At 46.0% G+C, this 27,802-nt stretch overlaps 1 protein-coding gene across 1 annotated transcript; it reads right to left on the bottom strand.

Moving 5' to 3' along the window:
* On the bottom strand, window positions 1-27,384 carry RNF4 (ring finger protein 4). Its single transcript, XM_066573039.1, has 9 exons — window positions 27,248-27,384; window positions 20,320-20,359; window positions 12,548-12,710; window positions 10,090-10,213; window positions 8,280-8,356; window positions 6,385-6,394; window positions 4,784-4,931; window positions 2,953-3,001; window positions 1-1,002 (listed from the first exon to the last, which is right to left on the bottom strand). The coding sequence occupies exons 3-9, from the start codon at window positions 12,554-12,556 to the stop codon at window positions 853-855; spliced, it is 567 nt and encodes a 188-aa protein (XP_066429136.1). The 5' UTR covers window positions 12,557-12,710; window positions 20,320-20,359; window positions 27,248-27,384; the 3' UTR covers window positions 1-852.
* Window positions 27,385-27,802: the final 418 nt, after the last annotated feature.

Below are 27,802 nucleotides of genomic sequence, written 5' to 3'. Positions count from 1 at the left end.
TGAATCAGCCAATCTTTATTTATCCAGACCTAGATGTATAGGATATATAAAAGGTAGAGGACTGCAGGTTCAGACTACAAGGAGTTTCTCATTTGTTAACATGGAGAGTCTGCAGAAGAGATGCAGAAAAAACAAAAACACACAACACAGTAGAAAGTTTTTTAAACAACATTATTGCAAAGTTGCATCATTTTATATGCAGTGAGGGAATTAATAAAAAAAACTAAAAAAAAAAAAGAACTATTTGCGAAGCTGGACATAATCTTTAAAGAAGATTACGTTATAAGAAATTTAAGAAAACATAGGCATTTTTTTTCTTTTTGAAAAAGTAGAGTATGGCCATTACATGGTAGTATTTCATGTAAAATTCGCTCTACCTCAAGGCCGCATGTATCCAGGAAAAATTAACTTATTTGATATGGCTGATAGTATAGAAAGATTATTGTCCGAAGCAGCTATCCCTCATTCATAGAGCAGACAAGTCAACGTGGGGTTCTCCAAGACCATAGAGACCCCACAAGCAGCCCAGCAGTCTGGGTTAAAATTCAGATACTCACCATCCATGTGATCAAAACCAAACGGATATTCAGTTTATAATGTTTGGCTGAGGTCACAGCAACGATCATTATACCCCCTCAGTTCAAGGAGGGCACTGCATAGTTTGTTCTCTTAATACCCACATTTGCCCTCTGGTGTAAAAGTAAAGTAACTGTGCCCACAAATTAATCCAACACCCCAAAAAAGGTCAAAAAGTATTCTGTCGTATTCCCCAGCTTTACTGCGATTATGCCAGGACATCTGAAGGAAAGCTGGAAAAGGTAGTGCATAACGTACGGGGAGTCAGTGCGCTGATTAGATGTAGATCGGGTGATACTGCTTAGGAGTCAGTTTTTTCCGGCAGGTTGGACATGAGGTGACATTTCTAAGGGCGTCTCTGAGGCACTGACTGCAGAATATGTGACCGCACTTGGTAGAAACTATGAGACGTCCACTCTGTATAATCTGTAAGAGATGGAAAGATGGAACAATACGAGGTTAAATGAAGAAGGTCTACGAAGAAAAGGGTGCAGTGATGAGCAGTGCAGAACAGTCAGTTTTAGGGCTCATTCACATGGGTGATTTTCAAGTCCCATATTTGCAATTTACTGCACAAGGACCCATTAAGGCCCATTTAGACGGGACGAGTGTCGAGCAAACACTGCAGGGAGACTGCAGGAGATTTCTCTCCTTGCGCTCCCCCGCCCCTCTCCATTGACATAACATAGCGGCCGTTCAGTACTCAACGGCTGCTATTTACACCAAGCGATCAGCTCATTGGCCATCGTTTATGCAGCATAAACTATGAACGATGAGCTGATTGCTCAATGTGAATAGCAGCCATTCAGTACTGAACGGCTGCTATCACTCAGTGAACAATACACCTGTTCTGCATAAGCAAACAGCAGAATTGTTCTCTGCACTTACAGCTCGCGCCTCGCTGTGGTCTACCAGCAGGACATGAGCTGAAAGAATCTTATCAGTGCTGCCAACTGTGATAACAGACTGCACCGCTGATAACGAGTTCATCACTCAATTCAAGTAAACTAGAATTGAACAAAGAACGAATCGTACACGATGTCCGTGCATTTAGGCGCAATGGTTAGCGCTCAAAAGACGGCTTTGAGTGAGAATCGTTGTGTCTAAATGGGCCTTTAGTTTCTGCCATGACGGACTGATTTTTTTTTTGTTAACTCATCTTTAACAACCTATTGAAAGGGGTTTTGTCATTAGGAGAAAAAACAAAAACAATACTTACCTATTCCTCCCCCATCAGTCTTCTTACCGCATCTTCTCCTGGCTCTTGCAGTTCCCTGGGTCCCCTCACCACAAGCTAGCCTGAATCCTCTTGTTCCTGTTATATAGCATCCACGCGTAGGCATTCTCCTTCTTGCAGGTTAGTGTACGTTACATCACTAGTGATGTAGCATTCACTGCCTAGCAGGGAATGCTGACTCCCACGCAGAGCTACTGCCGAGACTGCGCATGTGCTGTCTTGCACCAGTAGCGAGACAGAGCGCATGCGCAGTCTTAAAAGTGGCTGGCCTACGAGTCAGCATTCCCTGCTAGGCAGTGAATTTTACAGCACTAGTGAAGTAGTACCGGAAGGAGACTGCCGAGAATAGACACTCCAAAACAGGAAGAAGATCCAGCCGGCTGGAGGTGAGGTGACCCGGGGGACTGCAGGAGACAGAAAATGATCGTTGAGGAGAAGATGCGGTAAGAAGACTGACGAGGGAGGAATAGGCAAAGTATTGATTTCTTTTTTTCCCCCCTAATGATAGAACCCCTTATGTTCATTGGCCGTTTTTGAACAATTTTGGGGGGGGAATTTTCATCTCTACTTTTCAAAAGCCATAACTTTCCTATTTTTACGTTGAGATGGCCGTATGAGGGCTTGTTTTTTGCATGGCGAGCTGTAATTTTTATTGGTATCATTTTTGGGTACATAAACTATATTGTAAAACTTTTATTAATCTTCTTTTATGATCGTAGGGGGAGAAAACACATCAATTCTGCCATTTTTTTACAGCATTTACTATGCAGCATACATGACAATACATTTTTTCTGCGGGTCAGAACGATACCAAAATTTAAAATTTTTTTGTTTTTCCACTTTTCCACAATAAAAACCCTCTTTGGGGAAATTATTTGTTTTGCTAAATCGCTGCATTCAAAAACCTTAAACCTTTTTTATTTTTCCATGGACGGAGCTCTATGAGGGCTGTAGTTTTTATGGGTACCATTTTGGAGTACATATATCTATTTTGATCACATTGCTTTTTTTGTGAAGCAAAATAAAGCATTTTGCCTCAGCTTTTAATCCCCTATAAGTGCCAAAGGAAGAGGTTAATTGTTGTCACAACTAAACGTTTAGATTTTGAGTGTGACAAAGTTATAAAGACAACAGCGTACCTCCGAGTAGCCATCCATGCAAATTGGACAACTGACGCTCCCAGACGATCTGTAAAGACAAAAGATTCACCAAATGAATGTAAACACGCATTTCACATAGTATGAGGCAGAGAGAAAGAATGCATTCCTCCAACTAGCTAATTACCCATTTACATGGGATGATTAGGCTGGGTTCACACAGGGCGGATTTGCCGCGCAGCATTTGGCTGCGGCAAATCCGCCTGTGGCCGCTAATCTCGGGATTAGCCAGCCACGTGGACGAGATTTCTCAGAAACCTCGTCCACACGGGACGGCCAATCCGCTGCGCTAAGTCCGGCTGAAACCGCGGCTGCGGCAGCCGTGGTTTCAGAAAATGCAGCATGTCTATTTACCTTTCTTTATTTTCGTCGCGGCCGCGCTCTCCTCTATGGGAGCGCCGGCCGCAACGGAAAAGCGAGCGGCCGGGCCGCTTCAAAGCCGCCGCGGCTCAAACCGTGGCGGTTCTCCAAGTGGAAATCTCGCGGCTTTTGCTGCGGCCAAACCGCGAGATCTCGACGGGAATCCGCCCTGTGTGAACCCAGCCTTAGAGTTGTTCAAATTCCTGTGCTCCTGCGGAAATCTAAACGACCGTCGTCCCATGTAAATGCATGCAGAGACTGAACAATTGCCGCTAACAGCGAATGGAGGCGGGTGGGGCCTACCAGTTCCGCCTCGATACCTGCAGCGCTGAGAGTGATGCCCGTGTAACACCACAGGATTGAGCGTCACTGGGACGCGCTGTCGGGCATCATTTGCCTGACAACTCATTCCGTGTAAATGGGGCTTAAGGATTACTGCTGTCCTCATCTGTGGCACCAACCTCTCTCACTCACCTTTTTCCTGTTCAACAACATGATCCACCACTATAGAAAGCTTTAGGATGCGTTCACATGTTGATGATTTGCTGCAGCTTTTGCCATGTAAACGCCCCCTTAAAGTGATTCTTTAAGAGGATTTAACAAAAAAAAAAACCCCAAAACTTAACACTTTCTCATAGCAGAAATTAACGATCTTCTACTCGTTCCCTGCCGGCAGCTCCAAGTCTCACGTGACGTACGGTTTAAAGGCTGCCGCAGGCTGTTGATGGTGCATCGCAAGCTACTGCAGCCAATCACAGAGCTCAGCGATTGAGCGCTGAGGTCCGATTGGCTGCAGAAGCCGGTGACTTTCCGTAAACAGGCTATTGCAGCCCATAGACATGACATCACAGGGGAGACTGAGCTGCTGGTAGGGAATGTTAGGGGACCGGAAACCGGAGAGTATAAGCTTCATTTAGGTCATAAGGTCATTTATGTATCTCTCAAACAACCCCATTAAAAAAGTACGTGCATATGGAGTAAATTTCAGTCACTTTCTGGACTCGGCTATTTAAAAAAAAAAAATTGAGATACATTGCTTTATGTAAACTAGTACAGGATAGCATCATCAGTCAGTTTTTGATGGAGTGACTATGAGCGTAGGAACATTATGAACATGGATGACGTTGGAGTTATTGTATAAAAATTGTTTTAAAGTGAACACCAACCACTGAATGCAATTTAAGTGTAGATATAGCATAGATTCACACACATCAAATTTATGAAAAAGATTTACGTTTTATTTTTATCTACCTTGCACCGATATTTTCATACTTCCAAGCTGCATTCACAATTCTGCATATTTCAGAATTGAAAGTTTCCAGGATTCCTTGCTGGCTTAGTGAGTGCAGCTCTGGAGTATAATGCAGGATGTAACGCACAATCATTATATCATAAGCAACAATGTATTTACTAAGCTAACGAGCATCTCAGGAACACCACCAGCATAATATACCTTGAGTTGTTATGGTTTGTAGAAGGGAGATCTCTGGAACTTCTTAAGTAGCTGTCTCTTGTGTCCTCATCGTCACTGCTTAATATACAGCTGGGTGTCTGGGTGGTGGTGCGGGTGGCATTCCTCCGCCTCCTAGTACTTTGGTGTTCTAGAATACAGAGATCTCATGAAAATTTATGGAATCATTTTTTTCCTATAGCCATTTGTCCAGGGCAAAGAAAAAAAAAAAAAAAAAGAATAAATCTTCCACAGTAGGCGGAAAAAGGAGACCAATTAAAGAGTTCTCATGTCAACGTACAAAATGTACTGCAGCTCCAGTTACACCCTTTAAAAAGGGGTTTTCTAGGACAAAAACTATAGATGACCTATCTTCAGGTCAGGTCATCAATTGGTCGGCAGAGTACACCACTGGGGAACCCGCCGATAAGTTGATTGAAGAGACTGTGGCATTTGGGTAAACGCCGCAATGTCACATTCATTGGTCACATGGCTTGACAGCAGCTCAGATTCATACATGTCCCCTCTATCACACAGTCTGTGCACGAAGAGGCCACCCCACTGCAGTCTGGGCACATATGGCTGTAGCCACATTAAAAGCCTCTGTACAGAAGTACAATTGTCCCATGGAAGGTCTTTAGCCTAATGCGCCACTTACATGACCCACAAGTGATAGTAACACTATAGGGTTACTACCCATACAGCACAACTATATTCCCATTTATAGGATTAATCTATTCAGTCTTGCCTATCGCGTTTCCTCGAAATAAAGACCCTGTCATATTAATTTTTGCCCCAAAAGAGGCACTAAATCTTATTTTTGGGGGATGTCTTATTATACTTAGCTAGCAGGCACGGTCCAGGTCCCTCCCGCTGGTCTCCGGTGCTCCGCAGTCTTCGGCCGCTCATACAACTTCTCTTCCTGGTTACAGGATTCATAAATCCTGCCTCCGCGAAGCAAAGGCTGTGATTGGTTCTTTAATCGCTGTTCAGCCAATCAACGCAGTTCTTGATGAAACAATCATAGCCATCACATTGGTTTATCGAAAGCTACTCAGCCAATCAACAGGCGTCGCATTGTGGAGGCGGGATTTATGGATCGGCTAGCCACGGCCAGGCAATTCATAGATTCCACCTCCATAAAGCAACGGCTGTTGATTGCTTTATCGAAAGCTGCTCAGCCAATGCGATGGCTGATTGTTTCATCGAGAACTGCTCAGGCAATCGATGCAGTGCTCGATGAACCACTGCGATGGCTGTGATTAGTTCATTGTGCGCTGCATTGATTGTAATTGGCTAAGCAACGGTCCAATAACCAGCTATCGCTTCCTGGAGGTGGGATTTACAAATCCCATGACATGCAAGTGATGTTGTAGGAGTGGCGAGGACTGCAGAACCCCAGAGCTCCAGGAGGGACATGGACCGAGCCTGCTAGGTAATGAATTCCTTTTCTTTTATGTAGTGTAACTAGGGCTTATGTTCAGGGTAGGGGTTATATTTGAAGCTTCCCCCCCCCCCCCCCCCCCAAAAAAAATATCAGGCTGGGGCTTATTTTTGTGGAAAAACTGTATTAATCTAATATAGAAGTCAGGAAATCAACTCACCTTCCACAATCTGGATACAAGTTAATAAAAGAAAGAAAAAAAAAAGTTACATAAGTCATAAATCTTAAGTAGCTAAAAGCAAAATGTTTTTTGTGATCTTATTAAAACAACTATTTTCATCATAATTAAAAAGAAAAAAAATATATATCACACAGAACACTGATAACTGCATACTGCTTCCACAACATATACACTACAGAGACAAAAGTATTGGGACACCCATCAATCCTGTGCTGTCAGGAACAGAGGATATACAATTTGTGTTCGTTTCTGCTGAGAAGGACTAGGGCCATTGGGTATAGTGAAGGCCACACTCAATGTCAATGGGTACAGAGACATTCAGTACAATGTGGCATTACTTTGGTACAGCTCCGTGTCTCTACCAACATGACCGAGCACCATATCATACAGCACACAGGGTTAAGGCTTGGTTTGAGGAGTAGAACGTCTGCAAACTCCATCGGCCAGCCCAAGGTACGGATCTCGATTCTATCGAGCAGCCTTGCCACAAACTAAAACGCTATAAATGTGCACGCCCATCATCCCTCACATCACTATCTTAAGTTCACCTTAAGAAATGGAGGCAAATCCCTCCATTCATCTATGGGAATTCGGTGGAAAGCAGCCTAGAAGGGTTACTGCAGTCATTATCCCAATGCTTTTGGCAACATAACTTAGTTAACCTATGCTGACCTTCTAATGAATACAACCAGAGGAATCAATTCGCTATAAACTCCAATCAAAAGTAAGCTATTTGGATTTTGGAGGAAGGCCTACTCGTCATAGGAAAAGGTGTTTTGAACTTTAAAAGAAGAAAAAAAAAAAAAAGGGGGGGGGGGGGGCGGGAGAGTTCTCTGACTTGGTTAAATAAAAAAAAAAATTAAACACCACACACACAATTAGATTTATTTATTTATACACATATACATACATACACACACCCTTTTTTGGTATGATCACTGACTGCTGAGAGGTCAGACACGTGGACCAAGTGCTGGCTTCCAGGGCCGACAGCGGGGAGAACGAAAAAGTACAAAAAAAAAAGCGCACCCCCTATGTTATGAAGGGGTGCTCCTATGATGTGACAGATTCTCTTTAAAAGGATGTCTGTCACCTATATTTAGTTAATCAAGCTCATAAGTGTATTTTGTGCTAATTATATGGGAGGGTAACTATTTAACATTTCCTGTGTGCTTTAGGTGGCGAAAAATTTTGACTTCCAAGGATCCCCATACAGTCTGCAATTTACTATGCAAGTCGACTGGGTGCCCTCTTCCCCTCCATTCTTGCACACACTGATTGACGCCTCAATAATGGATAGTAATGGAGCTGGATAGTGACTGTCAAATTTTTCACCTTTGAAAGCAAGCAGGAAATAAACATGTAGCTGTAATCCTCTGTAGTTGGCACATCGTACATTGGCATTATCTTCATATACTAGATATACGTGACCGACTTCCTTTAACCTCCTGTTGCTCCGGCCCTCTCTGCTGGGCTTTTATTACTTGGCTGCAGCGTGACGTGCTCTCTGAACATGTGCCCACTGCAGCTAATCACTCGCTCCAGTAGTACATGGAGGGAGACCGCTGATTAGCTGCCGTGTTATGTGTATATACAGAGCACACCATCGCCACAGACAAGTAAAAAAAAGAGGCTGGCAGGGAGGACCGGAGCACCAGGGGATCAAACAGGTAAGAACAACTTGTTTTATGCCACTCTCTGCAACTACCACGTTTAAAGAAAAAAAAAAAAGTCTAGTGTTACCCCCGTGTTCATGCAGTTAGCACTGTTCTCGATAACGATTGATATAACACTACAACCTACTGCAACCCAAAAATGCTATAATTCGCCATGGAGCTCAAGGCTTTTATAAAGAATCGTTAAGGAGCACTTACAACCACCGAGTCATTGTGTGTTAGGTCGACAACCACTGGCTCAAGTGATTCACAGGTCAGATCAACAACTTCCTCTCCTGTCCAAAGAAAACAAACATGACCTTTTGTAAAGCCGAAGATCCCTGGTAATAACAGGTAAAAAGTCTGCGGCACAGTTTTAAAGCACAAAATCTATGTTTTCAGCACGTTGAACAGCTTTACTGGAGTTTGCAAGAAAGATTCACTATGCAATTGTAGCTACTGAAAAAAAAGGAAGTGAGCCCTTTGGAATGACATTGATTTCTGCATTGAACACTAATTAATAGTCTGTTATCCAAGTCGCAGTGATAGAAAAAGACAGATAGTTGTGCCATCCAGAGAGCAGGGGAAAAAGTAAAGGCTGATTTAGACACAACGAGAATCGCTCAAAAGAATCTTTTGAGCGATTCTCGTTCTGTCTAACTGCACTGACATTGTGCAGTTTTTTGTGCACGAGTCATTGATCGCTCACTTCAAGTTTTCTTGAATTGAGCGATCAGCTTTTATCAGTGCAGTCAACTTTTATCACAGCCAGCTTAGCTGATAAGATTCTCTCCGCCTGTGTCCTGCTGTGAATTCACAGCAGAGCATGGAGAACACTACAGCTGTTTGCTTATGCAAATCAGCTGTATTGTTTGGAGAGAGATGGCAGCGGTGTCCTGCTGTGCCTGTATAGCCTTATAGTAGCTACTTGATATGAACGCTCAAAATTGTCACTCAACCTGTCAATGTTCTTTATGGACCTCTCTTGAGAAGATCTGTCAGTATCCAGGCTCTGAGTGCCTTTATTTAATGGGCAAAGAACCTGGAAACCGACACTACCAATCTCATCTTATTTAAAACACCTTTCACCAAACAGCTCTTGGAGAACGTATTAGAAGAGATTAGCTCATGTGTCCCTAAACTGTGGATTCATTGCAGCAGATTTACTATAGAAAATGCACCTGAAACCTGTCTTAAAGGCGTTGCACCACATTTATGTGTTTCAGACACCAATGGCCCTTTTACATGAGCCAACAGTCAGGTAAACTAAAGCACAAGTGCTGTCACCACTGCTAAGGTCAGTAGCCCTCGTGCAAGGCGTTTACACTGACAGACTTCACTGCTGGATCGCGGGCTTTCCGCTCAGTGCTTTACCCTCTATGTGAAGCAATGAGCGTTTACACAAAACGACAAGTCCACGATCCAGCGATGATGAAAGTCAGCGATAAAAACCTGTGAACAGAAAGTGAGCGATTTTTGTACATTTACACTGCACAATTATCGCTCAAATTCATTGGTTTGAATTTTGAGTAACAATTGTCCTGTGTAAATGGCCCATTAAAGAAAATGGCGTGTGCTACAGCAGGAACGGACATGGATTTACAAGGGTGTGGCCTAAATACAACATTGTGCACCAAAAAAACTGCGCTAACAGTTTTGTGCAAAATATGGTATAAATGCTCTAGTTTTACAATCTAACATGAGCCACTGTGGTAAAACTGGCACATTTAAAGACTGTCCAGTCTATGCTTGAGCCGTTTTTGTAAATCTGCCCCAACGTGCTCAACAAAACACAAACAGTACAATAGTTTCTATAATTCTGTTTTTGATAAAGGATAAAACGGTTTATTAGTCCTCAATATAGAAAGCCAGTTAATTCCAAAGGGTCCAGTTCTTCTGGCAACTTGTATATTAACATTATGGTAACAAAAAAAAAAAAATTACATGCCCAGATCAGACAAATAAATGTCCAATCACACAAATGATATCTTTAAAGTACCAATTTAAGAAACGCTAAAGTAGTACACACCACTTTCTTCAACTTCAATGGATTCAGTTACTGCCGCCATTGCACTGGTTGTACTTCCGCCTCTCCTCCTTCTCTGAGACGATCGTGACTTGCCCACTTCTGCTCCCTTGCGTTTTCTCTGACCCTAAAAAAGAAGAAAAAATAAACTGAAGCGTGGCATTTCTTCCACACAGTCAATGTGATCCCAGAACTTCACGTTCCGATTTTGCCCATTCATCAGACACCCTGTATAGGCAAAAGAACATCTACACAACTTCAGGAGCTAATTGGCTCGCTGGAGGTTTTTTTGCCTTCCTCTGGACCAACAAGAGGGGTGGAAACAGGCTGAACTAGATGGACATAGTCTTCATTCAGTCCAACATACTAGGTTACTATGGTCAGAAAACCTGCATGACAACCCCTCTTCGTTTGTCTGATTAGGGTAAATGGGTGCTATAAATGAAGCTGAAGTGAAGACCCTTTCATGCATTATATGGTTGGCCATTTATATCAGTGGCTAGCACCGAATATATTTTCCCATGAGATAACCCCTTTATTGGCTGATATATTAAAGATAATTTCACCTTTAGTTAAAAAAACACAAGTTGCCAGGAAAATGGTGTCAACTAGAGCTTAATGACAGACCTCTCATGTGTCAATGATATAACGGCTCCTCCAACACCAGGACCACAGGCACTATATGCTGCATATAGTTTGTAGTAAGGGAGACACACAAGGGGATAGTTGTTAAAGAGGTTCTGTCTCAACTGACTTATCAGCTGTCAATAGGATAACTAAAGGCCCATTTACACTGGACGAGTGTTGGGCAAATGATACCCCACACTCGTTCCCGTGTGTCCTCGCCCCCATGCTGTGGCACAGAAGCGATTTTCGCTGGCTCTCTGACAGAGCAGCCAGCAGGGGGCCGGGGCAGCTGCAGGAGATTTCTCTTCTCGCTCTCCCCCACCCCTCTCCATTCACTTAACACAGCGGCCGTTAAAGGGGTTGTCCCGAGGCAGCAAGTGGGTCTATACACTTCTGCATGGCCATAATAATGCACTTTGTAATGTACATTGTGCATTAATTATGAGCCATACAGAAGTTATAAAAAGTTTTATACTTACCTGCTCCGTTGCTGGCGTCCTCGTCTCCATGGTGCCGACTAATTTTCGCCCTCCGATGGCCAAATTAGCCGCGCTTGCGCAGTCCGGGTCTTCTCCTCTTCTCTATGGGGCTCCGTGTAGCTCCGCCCCGTCACGTGCCGATTCCAGCCAATCAGGAGGCTGGAATCGGCAATGGACCGCAGAGAAGCCCTGCGGTCCATGAAGACAGAGGATCCCGGCGGCCATCTTCAGCAGGTGAGTATGAAGACGCGGGACCGCCGGGATTCAGGTAAGCGCTGTGCGGGTGGGTTTTTTAACCCCTGCATCGGGGTTGTCTCGCGCCGAACGGGGGGGGGGGTTTAAAAAAAAAAAAAAACCCGTTTCGGCGCGGGACATCTCCTTTAAGTATAAACAGCAGCCGTTCACTGCTGAACGATCATTGTTCAGGATTTTATGCAGCTTAAAATCCTGAATGATGATCACTCAGTGTAAACAGCAGCCGTTCAGTACTGAACAGCCGCTGTGTTAAGTGAATGGAGAGGGGCGGGGTAGAGCGAGGAGAGAAATCTCCTGCAACTGCCCCAGGCCCCCTGCTGAGCGAGCCAGCGATACTCGCTCCTCTGCGGCAGCACGGAGCGAGTACACAAAGGGATGAGGTCTGGTATCGTTTGCCCGACATTCGTAACGTGTAAATGGACCTCAAGTCTAATCAGTAGAAATCTCACTGCCAAGACCCCCACCGATACTAAGGGGGTCCTATGTCCCCCTCTTGTCGTCATGCAGGATCGCTTCACATACCTGCAGTGACATCATACTGAATAGAGTGACAGTCACACACTGGCTACACCGCTCTATTAATTTCAATTGGGATAATGGAAATAGCCAAGTACAAGTGCAGAGAATGATTGGAGTGGCAATGTGCATGTGCAACGGTCGCTCCATTCAATGTGACGTCACTACGGAATGTCTGCACCAACTGGCAGTGACTAGTAGAGGGGGTTAGGGGGACTTCAATTTTTCGGTATCAGTGGGAGTCACACTTTTACTACCTATCCCATGGATAGGTGATAAGAGTCAGTTGTTAGACAACGCCCATGATTTAGACTAGAGGTCCCCAACTCCAGTACTCAGGGACCACCAACAGGTCATGTTTTCAGGATATCCTATAGTAAGAACACCTGTGGCAATGTCTGAGGCCCCGACAATAATTACATCACCTGTGCAACACTGAGGAAATCCCGAAAACATGACCTGTTGGCGGTCCTTGAGGACTGGAGTTGCGGAACACTGATTTAGATAAGAGTTACCACTACTATACTACACATTCAGATTTTGTTTATGAAACACAATGTTTAGACACCGACTGTAATACTTACAGAGCTCATGGTGACCTTGGATTGCAAATTAGACACAAAAAAGTGATAAAAACACCATAGAGAATGCAGAAAGAACACGACTCAGTTCCTTAGAATGCTTCTCAGATTCTTAGTGACAATTACAGATAAAATTCCAAGTTCTTACAAGGTTGCTCCTCGACACCTGAAAGAGAAACAAGAACAGGATTGGCACACAATTTTAAACAAAGTAGACAGTGTAAAGAGTTTAGGTCGGATTCACATCTGCGACAGGAGATCACATCGCAGATCCGGGTGGCAAATGCTGCATGCAGAGTTTTCTCTTCGGTCCAAAAGCTGGCAGACTGCATTATAGTGAATGGGGTCCGTCTGGTATTGTTCGGTTCTGTCCAGAGACGGAACAGTTTGTCTGCGGGGATACCCCTCTCAGAATGGAGCAGGAGAGCGGAATCCCTGCTGCAGATGTGAAACCACCCTTACACAGACCTGGGCCAAGATCCAACATAAACAAACCTCAAACACCAGTTTGTACCTATAAAACAGTGTGCATAAATCATCAAAATACTAGTTTATGATCAATGAAAGTTAGTTCCATTGGTTGCAGAATTTCCATTGGCCGCCTAGAAATCAGCAGTGCAAACAGACACCTGAACAAGGAAAGATTGGGAAAGAAGGGGCATGTAAGGAGGGTAAGAGATGGATGGAGTCAGCAGAACGGAAAAACATATGTAGTTTATCCAGCTGATCAGAGGATGTGACAACCGGCATTAAATGGGTTGTCCGGTTACAACATCCCTTTAATTAAAGTTGTCTGTAGTAAAAATAAACAAACAGAGCTATGCTTGCCCCTCTGCTGCCACCGGGCTCCAGTGCTGCTGTGGTACCAGCGTTCGTTATGGCAGCTGCAGCATCACGTTCCTGAATTCCTGGCTTGGGATGTGAGCACCGATGCCAGGAGAATGAGCGGTGGTGCCGATTGTTGCGACAGCGGCTGTTACTGACGACTGCAACTAAACGCCGGGACAACAGCACTGGATCCCAGGGGCAGCGGAGGGGCAAGTATAGCTCAGTTTATTATTTTACAACAGACAGGTCAATTACAGCGCATTCACACAAGCGACAAGAAAGTCGAGCGAGTTTTGCAAGTTGCAAGACTCTCAAAAGTTGCACGTAAATACAACCAGTTATTTGTAATGGGTGTATTCACATGGGCCATTTTTCTCTTGCAGCATCGCAAGAGAATCGCAGAATGCTCTGTTTTCACGTAAGTATAGAACATGCAGATGTGTGATCTCCCGCACAGTTGGAGTTGTCCGTGTCGGACGTGACTCGCCGGTGTGAATGCACCATCAAAAGGGATGATGTAGTCCGGTAACCGGACAACCTCTTTGATCACCTATAGAGGGTTTTCCACATCCTCCGATCAGCTGGACAGACTACATATTTTCACATCCCCAGCAACGGTTTTATCTTTCACAATGGCTACCGTTACACATAGAGTCCATCGCTAGTCTTCTGTCAAGGGGGCAGTCTCCAGTGCTAAACGTCAACGGCCAATATCACATTTGATTGATGCTGAGCGGTAGAGACCACCCACTTAATTCACTTCGGCCTTCATAGGGAATGGAAGCCACTGCGATTGAACAGAGGTGTAGAAGAAAAATGGTGCTCGAGTCAGCAGGGACGCGACTGTATAGGTGCGCAGCCTGTTCCGCTCATCAGAGAATCTGACACTTAAAGACATGCTAAACAAAATTCTTTTCCATGCCCACAAGCATGAAAAAAATAAATAAAAACCATAATCGCAGCATATTCTATTCTAGTGTGGGTGTCGCACGGATAGCTTCCATTACATTCATTCACTGAAAGCCGTCTGTCCTGCAGCGATTCGCTGCGTATCCACGCCGTCGCCAGCGCATCATTCTCTGCACTGCGCACGTACGGTGGTGCGCCAGCCGGCACATCCGCAGCACAGAGAAGACAACATCTGACAGGTACGCAACGGTCACCGCCAGGGCACAGGGTCTGATTCCGCTGCGAGATCTCCGAGTCAGAATCCTCCCGGCCTGTGCGTTCGGCCTTAAACACTCTGTAGCTTTAAAAATGTATTTTAAAAAACAGCTTTTTTTGTGCATTGTTATGCAATTATTTATTTTACATTCATGATTTTTATTTTTAAATTGGTTTTGTCATTAGCACAAATCCCTGTCCCCAGGTGGGCCCTACATACGATAAAACATGAGGATATACTCATCTGTCCTGGAGCCCCAGAATGCAGCTTACAGCCACAGTCCATATTGGCGGTGACTTCTGGGTAGATGGCTGGGTGGAAGCATCTAACTGCTGCCACCAATCAAAGGCTGCTAAGACATGTCCCCAAACGCCTGGCATTATGGCACCCAGGATGTGAGCACCGACAGTGACGCCGCAGCCTCCGATTGGTCACAGTGGTCACATCCCACCACCCAGCCTCTACCTAGAAGTCAACACTGATACTGCCAGCAGCTGAGTCCTGGGGGTCCAGAAGAGGAGAGTATACCCTCATTTACTTTAGACAGGGCCCAGCAGGGCGGCAGCATAGTGTTCTAATGAGAAAACCCCTATAAGTTTCATTAGTGAACTTTAACGGTTAATTAAATTTTCCTTTTTAATGCACAGGCATCTGTTAGGGGATATGCTTGTGGGCCTTCAATGAGGCCAGGGCGGTCATGGTTTACCAGTGGACAGGACCACTGGAGCCCCTGCCTTTGTCCAGACTGCAATTAGCAGTAATCGCAGTGCTTCAGTGGTCCATGGCCAGGATCACGGATTTCTCTAATCACAGCTGTTGGGACTGGTTAAGATTGAGCAAGTAGGCAGGCAAGTTAGTAAGACCAAGACCACTTGACCAATGTAAACACACTGACCGAGTGGACAGTAAACAGGCGAGCAGCGGGAAGAAGTAAGCGGTAGAGCAGACAGCATTGTTGCTCGCTCACTATGAACTCTTCCTACTGGGAACTCCCCTTGGACTCTCCCTGTGTACGCAGACAGGGAAGTGTACAGAGCACTTTTTCTTCTGGTATTTGCAGCCGGTTCTGCAACGGAACCTCCAGCTGGAGGTTCAGACACAGATGTGAAACCGGCCTTACTTGACCAATGTAAACCAGGCCTTAGTACAAGAGGGCAGCTGTACCTACCAATCAGCAATGATCTACATACGCAATCTGTATTAACCCCTTAACGACCAGCCGATAGTGTTTTTACGTCCTGCCCAAGTGGGCGTTTTTTTCTGAGGACGTAAAAACATGTGTCCTGCAGAGAATAAAGCCCCTCGGGCTGTGGACGTGACAGCTCAATGCGGTCGGTGCCCGCAGGTAACCAACAGCATGGAGCTGTCATCCCGGGCTGCAGGGACACCCCCCCCCCCCTCCTCGGCAATCAATAGCGCCGACCGCATAAATGTTAAAAAAAAGTTTTAAAAAAGCTAAAGATTCCAGATCCATCAGGGCAGCTGAAATTACTCACCCCCCGTCCACTGCACTGCTCCCCTGGTCCTCCGGGCCCCGAAGCCGGCCTTCTGCACCTGGCAGCCCAGGAAATCTAAAAGTAGCCAGGAGGCAGGAGATGTCAGCGGGGACCGCGGTGAGCGGTCCCCGGTACCGCGATCGCCGTTATCCAATGGATAACGGCGATCGCGGAAAAGTGAAGCAAGAAGTTTAAAAAAAATAAAAATAAAAAAAAAAATCGGATCCATGAGGGAAGGTGAAAATACTCACCCAGCTTCCTCCATGTCCTCCGGCCGGTCTTGGGACCCTCCGCTGGCTTCTGCGCATGCGCGCCACAGGCAAATTCAAAATCTCCCTGCACCCGGCTGTCACAGATAGCCAAGTGCAGGGAGATATGACTGGAGACATATAAAGTTAAAAAGTAAAAAAAAAATAAAAAAGTTAAGTTAAAAAAAGTTTATAAAGTTAAAGTTTCATCTCCCCTTATGGATCGTATCCGTAAGGGGGGATGAAATTATGTACCCAAGGTCCCGGATTTGTTCCCTGGTGGGATGTTGATCCGTGGACCTTACCCCAGCTTCGGCGCATACGCCCGTCAGCATGATGGCGGACGCATGCGCAAAAGTGAAAGATTATCCAAGAAATTTAAAATCTCCCTGCTGCTGGCTACAAAAGGTAGCCAAGAGCCTGGAGATGTCACAGGGAGCTGTGGTATGCGGTTCCTGGTCACGTGATCGCCGTTATCCAATGCATAATGGCGATCACGTAAAAGTTCTTTAAAAAGTGGAAGTTTCATCTCCCCTCACCGATGCGATCGGTGAGAGGAGATGAAACATCTTCTCGGAGGCTTCAGCATTTGAATCCAGATGCGATCCTCCATGGATCCTGCCGGCTACTGGATATGCGCCCGCCGGCAAAATGCCGGACACATTCGCAGGAGCCCAGGAAATTGTAAATCTCCTTGCTCCCAACGACCAACGGTCGCTGAGTGCTTGGAGCAGTGACCGGAGGCCTCGTTGAGCGGTCCCCTGTCACGTGATAAAGTAGTGATATAACATTAGGCTGGTCACACAAGACCGGAGAGGAATTACAGGTTCTGCATGCGCTTGATCAGCGGTAATCCACGGATCAATCACATGCATTGGATTACACAATTCCCCCCAATTAGCGGGTCGGAATTATGTAATCCATTTGCAGAAACAGAACACAGCATGCTATATTTTACCGCGGATATCCGCGACCTAGAGCCCATTGTGCTCTATTACCGCAGATATACTCGCAGCCCCCATGCAAATACATTGTGTACGGGCTGCGGGTACCCGGTTCATCTCTAAGCGACGGCGCGGGAAATATAAACAAAAAACGGTGTACTGCGAATGATCGCCTGTGCGAGTAGGCAGTTATGCGCAGTACATTACGCAGCCATACACAGGGTCACAGCCGGGCTCACAGCTGGAATCCGCTGCGGGCCTCCGCAAGCGGATTCTGCATAGGGCCGTGTGAGCCTGGCGTTATTCAGATCGCTACCTGTAATTCGTAATTTACAAGAAGCCCCGGGAACGCTCGCCGACAGACAGTTCCAGGAGCAGCTTGTTGAGCGTCTTCTGTGTGACACCGCTGCACCGCAGCAAGATTACAAAGCCTCACAGAGCACCACTTTTTACACCCCATCCCTGCCGCTGAGGTCACGAAATACCCCAAAAAAAGTGAGAGAGGAGGGGGGATACACGGTTTTCTTGCCCCATGTGCCCATCCCAACCAGCCTCCGTAATTACCTCTGTCTTCGGACATAAAACGCAGTTAATATTATTACTTTTATCTAATATTTAGGGAATGCCAAAAAATGGGGATTTTTAGGAAGTCAATTTTTTTTTCTGCATAGGTGGGCAATGGGGCCTGGAATTTATTCAGTTGTACCATGAAATCCAGCGGGCATTCCCTCCATTATGGGCCTAGCCATGGGCCCTGTAAGTAGATTAGGGCCACAATGGGTATGTTTCTGAACACGGGACAAATAGGGGTATCCATTCTGGGGTGCAAATACTCATTTTCATGTGCACTATAGAAAAAAGTCCTTCTTTAAAATGACATATTTGCAAAAATATGACATTTTAGTTTTTCTCTTCTAAATTGCATTGACTCCTGAAAAAAAACTGTGGGGTTAAAATACTCCTGACACCCCTCAGTGAATACGTTAAGGGGTGTAGTTTTTAAAATGGGGTCACTTGTGGGGGTATCTATTATTCTGACACTCATGAGCCTTCCCAATCTTGGCTTGGTGTAGGAAAACAAAGTGTTCCTCAAAATGCTGAAAAGTAATGTTAAATTTGTACAACTCCTAAATGGTTAAAAGAAAAACGAAAGTTTTTCTAATGTGCGCCCAAAATAAAGTAAACGGATGGAAATATAAATCTTAGCAAAAATGTCTATGTTTGCACATATTTAAAGGGGTTGTCCCGCGCCGAAACGGGTTTTTTTTTTTTTTTAACACCCCCCCCCCCCCCGTTCGGCACGAGACAACCCCGATGCAGGGGTTAAAAAAACAAACCGGGTAGTACTTACCCGAATCCCGGCGGTCCGGCGTCTTCATACTCACCTGCTGAAGATGGCCGCCGGGAGCCTCTCTCTCTGTGGACCGCAGGGCTTCTGTGCGGTCCATTGCTGATTCCAGCCTCCTGATTGGCTGGAATCGGCACGTGACGGGGCGGAGCTACATGGAGCCGGCATTCTGCACAAGCGGCCCCATTGAAGACAGCAGAAGACCCGGACTGCGCAAGCGCGGCTAATTTGGCCATTAGAGGCCGAAAATTAGTCGGCACCATGGAGACGAGGACGCCAGCAACGGAGCAGGTAAGTATAAAACTTTTGATAACTTCTGTATGGCTCATAATTAATGCACAATGTACATTACAAAGTGCATTAATATGGCCATACAGAAGTGTATAGACCCACTTGCTGCCGCGGGACAACCCCTTTAAGATATTGCAGTTGGAAATGTGAAAAAAATGATGATTTTTTCAAAATTTTCCCAATTTTGGCGCTTTTAATAAATAAACACAAATTCTATCGGTCTATTTTTTCCGCCTAAATGAAGTACAACATGTGGCGAAAAAACAATGTCAGAATCGCTTGGATATGCAAAACCTTTCTGGTGTTTTTCCATGTTAAAGTGACACGTCAGATTTGCAAAATTTGGCCTCGTCATTAAGACGCAAACAGGCTTGGTCACTAAGAGGTTAAGGTGTTGTCTCATCACTCACACAGCGATGACATACGCCATCAACGTCCAACTACTGGGGATTCGACTACTGAACTCTACTGCTCACTAGAAAGAAATGGTGACATTTTCCTAGACACCACCACCACTTTATTGCAAATGAGAGGAGCCTGTCCAAAAGGTTCAGAACAGGGAGGGATGTTTAATAAGCGGCATGAGCAACATCTAGATCTTGCAGTCTTCACAAGTCTGTCAAAAGTTTAACTTGGTTTTTATATTAAGTTGTGGATTTGCTAAATTTTTCAAAAAGATGTAAAGGGAAAAAAAAAAGACAAAAAAACCCCAAAAAAACACCCCCCCCCCCAAAAAAAAACCCAAAACAACTATTATCCACTAAATCCCTACCTTTGAACACACTACAAATAGCAAATGTTATATCCCCATCAGTCATGAAGAGGTTCTTTACACGTGACCCCTGCCAGCAGTCATCCCATGTCTGTATTCCGTCCCTCAGAGGGCCACTACATACAGCTGTGTGACACCATAGGAAGCATTATTGTATCTCCAGAATACAGTGATCAGTGCAGCACGCTAGGTACTTTTTTTTCTGTAAGATTCATATAAGAGTCAACAAAAAAAAGCAACCAAGGCCGTATATTTGGAGACACGGCAGAGCCCTACAGAAGTCTATGGCGCCCTATAAGGATCTTGTACAACTCCAAAACAATGCAGCACTAAATGAAACGGATTGTTCCCAGCAAGAGAAGCCAAGTAATCTTGTAAATTAGGTACCGTACACAAATGGAAACATATCTACAAGATTACCTGGTTTCTCTTGCTGCTACAATCACATTTTGCTCTACTGGCCAACACGGTACCAACCCTTTGTCATTAAATTGAACTAGTGATTGGGCTGTCTGCAAAGTGTTCATCGTGGTGTCTTGGCACCTTTAAAATGACACATCCTGTCACACCCCGCACTTTGCTGTCTATCTGATGATAAAGGTCCCCTTTAAACTCAAGGAGAAGGTTGCTTTGGCTGTGACGCAAGAAAACAAAACACGCCAGCAATAAACACAGGAACTAACCTTTTCAAGAGACCAGAGAAGCAGACGTCCTTTCACTGACCTGCCAAAAGAAACCAGAAACATGTAATTATTCAGAGAACATCTTAGCAGTATGTCGGCTCGCCCTACTTCTCAGGCGTATATAGGCAGCGGTGACAGAAGTGTGTCCTCAGATCATAGCACAGGAAACCTCATACACCGGTACATCCAGCGATCACCAGCCAGGCACAGAAGGCAATAACACTACAGTACATTAATCTAATCGGTCATCAGCAGGATCTAAGACAGACCTGGGCAAAGCACGGCCCGCGGGCCACATCCGGCCCGCTGAATAGCTCGGACCGGCCCGCAAAGAGTGTCCTGGTGACTCACCAATGAGTCCGGTGTCAGCAACGGGAAGCAGCGAAACTATGCACTCCGAAGCCTTGTCCATTTTGTTCACTTCTGTGCTGTGCTAATAGTTATTCAGGCCTTACTTATTCAAGCACCTCTACCAATGACGTAGGCTTGAATAACTTTATTAAACAGCACATAAGTTAACAAAATGGACAAGGCTTCGGAGTTTGTAGTTTCACTGCTTCCCGATGCTGAGTAAGTGATGCCACTGTAACTTCTGAGTGCCAGGATGCTCGTTGCGGACCTTGGGGAGTGCCAGGACAATCGTTCCACGCTCGTCATTGGTAAGTGTCAGGACTTTTCCCTTTGCATTGTAATTAGAATAATAATACTAATAATATTCACTTTTTAATCTCTCTTCTTGGGGCAGCTCTCTGTGCCCTCTCCTAGGAGCATACTACTGTGTATTAAAAAAATCTATTTTCCGAGGTTAGCTGTTAACCCTTAAATATGGCGGCTAACATTAAAAAAAGAAAAATTGATGCAGAATGCCGAGTTTTTAACAAAGAATGGACTTCTAAATATCTATTTACTGAAACCAAAGGTAAAGCTGTGTGTTTAGTTTGTGGAGAGCAGATAGCTGTATTTAAAGATTACAATTTGCATCGCCATTATGAGACTAAACACGGAGAGAAATACAAGAACTTGACGGAGGCAGAGCGGGCACGGGTATCTGAAGATTTGCTAGCAAAACTGCAAAGTCAGCAAGGATTTTTTAAAAAGCTTCACTCATCCAGGGATGCAGCCGTAAAGACCTGCTTTGTAGTATCCTACAAAATTGCAAGAAACAGTAAGCCATTCTCTGATGGGGAGTTTGTCAAAGAATGTTTGGTGGACTCTGCAGCACTAATTTGTCCTGAGAAAAAAGAAGCATTCGCAAATGTGCCCCTCTCCAGGCGAACTATGGAGCCTTCGTATGTTGGTCTGGCCCTCTAAACCATTCCAATTTCTCATGTGGCCCCATGGGAAAATTAATTGCCCACCCCTGATCTAAGAGGTCGGGTTAGATATAGTCTAATCATTCAGAACCCCATATGTCTTAAAGGGGATGTCCAGTTTATAAAAAACTCATCTTCATATACCCCATTATGGAACTCTGAGTGAATAGGGGAGGGAGTCTGCTGTTCCAGATCATCTCTTGGATAGAGGGGAGAACGTCTCTAAAGAGACTAACTCTGGAGGACTGTGCTGGGCCACAACCGACAGCTGGCGCTCCTGGCATCGGCGACAACTTCCGGTTACACTGGCTTGGTGGAAGCATGTGACTGCTGCATGCAGAAGCTGCAGCGTCGCCGTCCGCTATCCTGGCATCAGTGCTCATATCCGGGCCGACATGATGCCGCAGCCTCTGACTGAGCGCAGTGGTCATACGTTTCCGTCAGAAGTCACCTCTGACTGTCAGCTGCGTTACGGGCCCCAAGAGAGGAGAGTATACCCTCATTTATTATTTTAGGTGTGGCCCAGCTGCAGGATGGCTTTTTATTCCCACGAGGCCGAATGCCCATGGGCGGCTTTGTGCTGCGGAATCCGCAGCGGGTGTCTGTCCATGGTTTCTGCAGTAATGTCCATCCACAGGATACAATGCAAAAGTGACTGTTCCACGTACACAAGCGGAAATCAACCGCGATTTCTGCTCAAGGAGGAAAAAATAAAAGTCGCAGCATGCTCCATTTTGGAGCGTTTTCCTCTCTACGGATAAGGTATATAGCAATGTGTGTGTTGGGGAACTCTGATCGGGGCATTTAAATACAGGTGTCAGAATTGACTGTTGCATTTAAATGGGTTAACAGCTGTGAGCTCTGATCGTGGCGGTTGTCAGCGGGTATCAGCTGTCAGAGTCAGCCAGCACCCGTCTGGTATTAGCAGGATTGGCACCCGGTCCCTTTCCATACAAACACTGACACTGGAGGTCGCACATGTATGGCCAAAAGCGTCAAGAGGATGTCTTAGGTTTTGTTTTTAAGTACAACCCTGTTCCCCATGCTCCAACATGACTAACAAGTGCGTACTCATCTCTCCACCAACTGCATCTCACAGCGCTGCGCAACATTTTTATAAATGATCTAGAAGGAAACTGAGGGGCCGCCGATCCGACATGCTGACGACTAAAAGCTAGGAGAGATTGCCAACACTGGAGAAGGGAGACAGAGGATTCAAAATTGGTCCCAATGACCCCGGAGTCTCTTCTAACGTTACCATTCCATGAAAAGGCCATCACACAATCTCTTTAGTTGAATACTTCACTGATTGTCAATTATTTTGCATTGGTCTAAAAAAAAATGGCCGAATCACTGAGATAACTAGAAACTACATTTTTTAAAATTCTATATAAATTAAAGGGGTTGTCCCGCGGCAGCAAGTGGGGTTATACACTTCTGTATGGCCATATTAATGCACTTTGTAATATACATCGTGCATTAAATATTGGCCATACAGAAGTTACACACTTACCCCCTCCGGTGCTGGCGTCCCCGTCTCCATGGCGACGACCAAAGCCGCCTTCTCCCTGGATTAGACGCGCTTGCGCTGAAGACCTCTGTGGCGCGAGCACGCCGGAGCCGGACAGAAGAGGGCAGACTGCGCAAGCACGTCTAATCCAGGGAGAAGGCGGCTTTGGTCGGCGCCATGGAGACTGGGACGCCAGCACCGGAGGGGGTAAGTGTATAACTTCTGTATGGCCAATATTTCATGCACGATGTATATTACAAAGTGCATTAATATGGCCATACAGAAGTGTATAACCCCACTTGCTGCCGTGGGACAACCCCTTTAAATCTGAAGATCATCACTCAGTATGATATAACTCCGCTATCAGCACTAGATATCAGGTGAACCTTGCTTACGTCACCCGAGAGATATTACACCCCCCAGCAGCATGATATTCAACCATGCCGTTGAGAAGACCACGCGTTCCGTGTAAAAGGCGAGATACCCACTATCCTTCCTCCCAACAGTTCCTTGTATACCACCCCCACATAACACAGCCTGTTGTATCATATAGGATCGCTCCGCTGATCTCAACCTCTACAATATATGACCCTTTAAAACAAAAAAACATGTTTTTCTGTGAAGTCCACTAGCTCCTCCCACCAGCCCAGGTACAGATTTGTGTAAGTGGGGGTACACAAGTTCCCCGTTGCTATACCCCTGAGCTAGTGGAAGAACTGGTCCCCACTTATGCAAATCTGTTCCTGGTTAAAACTACAGAACAACAAACTTTGCTGTTTTTACCCAACATGTATTCTGTATACACCTCCCTTTTGTAGCCACTGAACACTTGGGCGGGGGCGGGGGGGCGGGGGTCACATTCTTGGCAAAAATGTCACGGTTTTGTTGCAGCGAAAAACAGAGATTTCTGGTGGGAAAGCGCAGATTCAAAACCCGCAGCACTTAGCCACGGGTTTTGGAGCGGCATGCTTTTCTGTTACGGCCGGCTCTCCTATAGAGGAAAGCATGACTGCAGCAGAAAAAAATAAATAAATAAATAATGGACATGCTGCGTCCCCGGGAATCCGTGCCGCAATACCGGCTTCTGTCGGCTTTGCCGCGACAGATTTGCCACCCTGGGTGGATGAGATTTTTGACAAATCTCGTCCACATGGCTGGCTAACCCCGGGATTGGAAAGAGTTAAAGGTGCTGTCTGAAGACAGGTTTTACCTGTCATGCAGACACCCCAACCAGGCTCAGTTGTAAAGTGAATGGCAGCGGGTGGCTGTGTATGTGCATCACTGCTCCATTCACTTCTATGGGAGCTCTGGAGATCGGGGAGTCAGCCATATTTGGCAGACACATTGTAGCAAATGTATCATTCACTTCAGAACGGAGACACAGTTGGGGTGTGTGCAACAGGTAAACCCGTCCATGAGACAACTGCTTTTAAGGCCTCGTGTCCACGGCATATGCCGATTCCACATGGGGAATCCCGCACAGAATTCGCCTGTGCCTGGCGACCCTGCGTACCTGTCCGTGTCTTCTTTCTTCTGTACTGCGGATGTGCACAACTGCGGACAGGCTGTGGGTCGGATGGCTTCCATTGACTTCAATGGAAGCAATCCGTGTGGGAACCGCAGTAAAATGAAGCATGCTGCGATTTTTCAATTGGTTTCCGCTCGTGTGCACGAAGAATCGATTTTCCACAGCATGCTATGGAGGGTTATGGCTGCGGACGCCCGCTCCAGATTCCGCAGAAAAAAATCCGCCCATGGCCATAAGGCCCAGGGCTAGGGAAACATTTGGGCTTTTTTCTCACTTAAATGCACTCAAACTGCTGAGTCTCCACACTATTCTCAAGCGTGTGAGATGCAGGAAGATTGTGCCATCCGCAGATTTACTTGTGTTCTTCATGGCAGGCGGGCGCTATGCCCTTTATTCTCACTCTGCCATCAGCAATAATAGGCGATTCTCACTGTGGAATCTCCTAAAAATGGTCCAAGTATGAAGATTCACAGCATAACCTGTTGGTCCGAGTGAAAATCACTGATGTACGGGAACCGTTTCTTCATTTGAGCGAGTTTCCTCCATATGGCATCCAGAGGACCTCGCATGAGAGCCCATGTATATAGAGATCCATCAGTGAGGCCGACCTGCCATATCATCGGGTCGTACGCCGCCGCACCCCATCAGCCATACTCATTATTGGGCCGATTACATCCTTCATGCAGATGGAAAAAAACAGAACAATAGTTGGCAGCACATCCTCCTGTGTGAATGAGCTGCCGATACTGATGAAACAGTATGGGGGATGAATGATCGCATGAATGATCATTCATCCCACATGCATTATGAATCGGCCTATGTAGAGGCCAGATTTACGCGCACCAATCTTACCCATCGGTATTTTCTTTCTCACTCCTCTTCCACCCTGTAAAAACACGTCCAAGTAGGAGGGTGACAAGTGCTGATTAATGAGATCGGCACTCGTCTATCTGGCCTTACCACTGGCCGATTCACGATATACGTGGGGCAACGATCACACACAGGTTCGTTTGTCTCCAATCTTAGTCGACAGCACCCCCCCCCCTCCTTCACACAGGGGGGGGTGCTGCCCACGACAATTTTTTTACCAAGTTACACTAAAAATGTGATGAGGCGACAAAAACAGATTCATAGGAACGTTCTGGCCCTATCATTAGTTCGTATAAAGGCCCTCAAGGATGTGCACAGCCTTCTGTCACACTGCATTTAAAGGGGCTTTCTGCGGAAATACTATTGATGATCTATCATCCGGATAGGGCATTGATAGCTGATCGTCCGGAGTCCATAGCTCGGGACCCTGGCCGATCAGCTGAGTGGGCACATGCTGTCAGCGCCACAACAACACAGAGGTCAGAGTGGAAGCCTCTGCGCCAACCTCCTTATAATGGCCGGTGCTTGTCACTGTAGGCATGGCTTCCAATGATACCAATGAGTCTTGCCTGCAGTTACAAGCACCGGCCACTACATGGAGGCCGGCGCAGAGGCTTCCGCTCCGTCCTCTGTTATTGCGGCCCTGACAGCATGCGCCTGCTCAGCTGATCAGTGGGGATCCCGAGTGAAGGACCCCGGCCAATCAACTATTGATGCCCTATCCCAATAGGTCATCAATAGTATTTCACTGGAAAACCCCTTTAAATTAGGACACACACTCCCTTTAAGCCTTCCATCAAAAACCATACGCATGAGGAGTACTGCCTGACGTACGGCCCGCTGCGGTCATCTGATCGTACCCCAAGGCCGTTTTCACACAGCGGGATTTCTGTGTTGCGAAACGCCCAAATATGATCCTGCATCACGGGAAACAAACGGCGGCACGTGCCCTCTGTGGGCGCTCCCTGGCATCGCTCGTTCTTCTCAGTGGGGCCGGCAGCAGCTAGCTGTACACCGTGTGAAGTGAGGTTTCCCCAAGGGGAAAAACTCTGCAATCCTCCGCCAGCGCGACGGCGAACCACTACCTCCCCGAAGTGATGCCAGGCGGTTTTGATATAAACACGCCTGACGTTTGCAGGGACGTCGCAGGTTAGCGAGTGCGAATAAAACTTTACGGAAAAAAAAGAAACGCTGACAAAAGTTCTACCGCACATAAGAGTTAAATAAAGTAACCGCATGCTGCGTGTATGTACGCGGTGCTTCCTGCAGATCACTTCTGTGCGGACCGGACCGTATCCCTTCTCAAGGGGCAAATACGCGGGCGCAATTCCTGGCACGTATTACGCGTCAACATGGCACTTTTGTGCGGATTTCAGATCTCGTCTGCGGCGTGAAATGCCATTTAATGTAACAAGAGGCGGATTTGATGGGCACTCATGAATTCGCCCGCTTTACGTCACAGCTGGGTGGCATCCGCAGGGGTGTATGAAGGCAGCACTAAGCACATATACCCTTCAGGAGCCTCGGAAAGCTGGGTGAGGGCGCTTCCTGGCAGCAGCACTGCTGTGGTCACCGGCTTTACCACATACATACCAACTATATACACACCCGAGTGTCAGCTCTGACGCCCAGCGGGCTCCAGGGTCACGTGACAGATACCCCTTCCCGTCCTCCTCTCACCACAAGGCCGTCCTCTTCCTCACTCACCCTCATTAGCGGCTCTTCTCTCTCGCCCAGACGTTAAAACCTTCCCGGAGACATTTTGTAACTATCAACTGTCTAGTTTTCAAATCGACTCGGTTTCCGGTTCCGTGAATTGCATTCTGGGAATAGTAGTACCAGTGCGTCAGGACTGTAGTAGTGCGCATGTGCTGTTGCCATTGGGCGCATGCGTACTGGCATGGTTTCGGCGTCGTTATGTCAGCTCGCAGCGCTTTGCGGCGCAGTGATGAGCACGTGATGCTCTCTGTAGACTAGTCACAATTATTTGTTTTGTACGATTTTTTTTTAATGCAATTTATTTCATTTCATGTTATACAGGGAGCAACAATGAAAAGTAGCCACAACACGCACATAAAAGGTGTCTAAAAGAAAATCAGCCTTTGTTGACCCTAGCAACCAATCACAGCGCAGCTTTCATTTTACCTCAGCAGTATAACGAATGAAAGCTGTGCTGTGATTGGTTGCTATGGGCAACTGACATTTGTTTTCTAGATAGAGTACAGTGTATGTTTCTATGGCCCACCCTTTAGGATATAGAGC

The sequence above is a fragment of the Eleutherodactylus coqui genome, chromosome 7 (genome assembly GCF_035609145.1).
Source record: "Eleutherodactylus coqui strain aEleCoq1 chromosome 7, aEleCoq1.hap1, whole genome shotgun sequence".
NCBI classification, from domain to species: Eukaryota; Metazoa; Chordata; class Amphibia; order Anura; family Eleutherodactylidae; genus Eleutherodactylus; species Eleutherodactylus coqui.
This window is presented reverse-complemented; position numbering and strand designations above follow the sequence as displayed.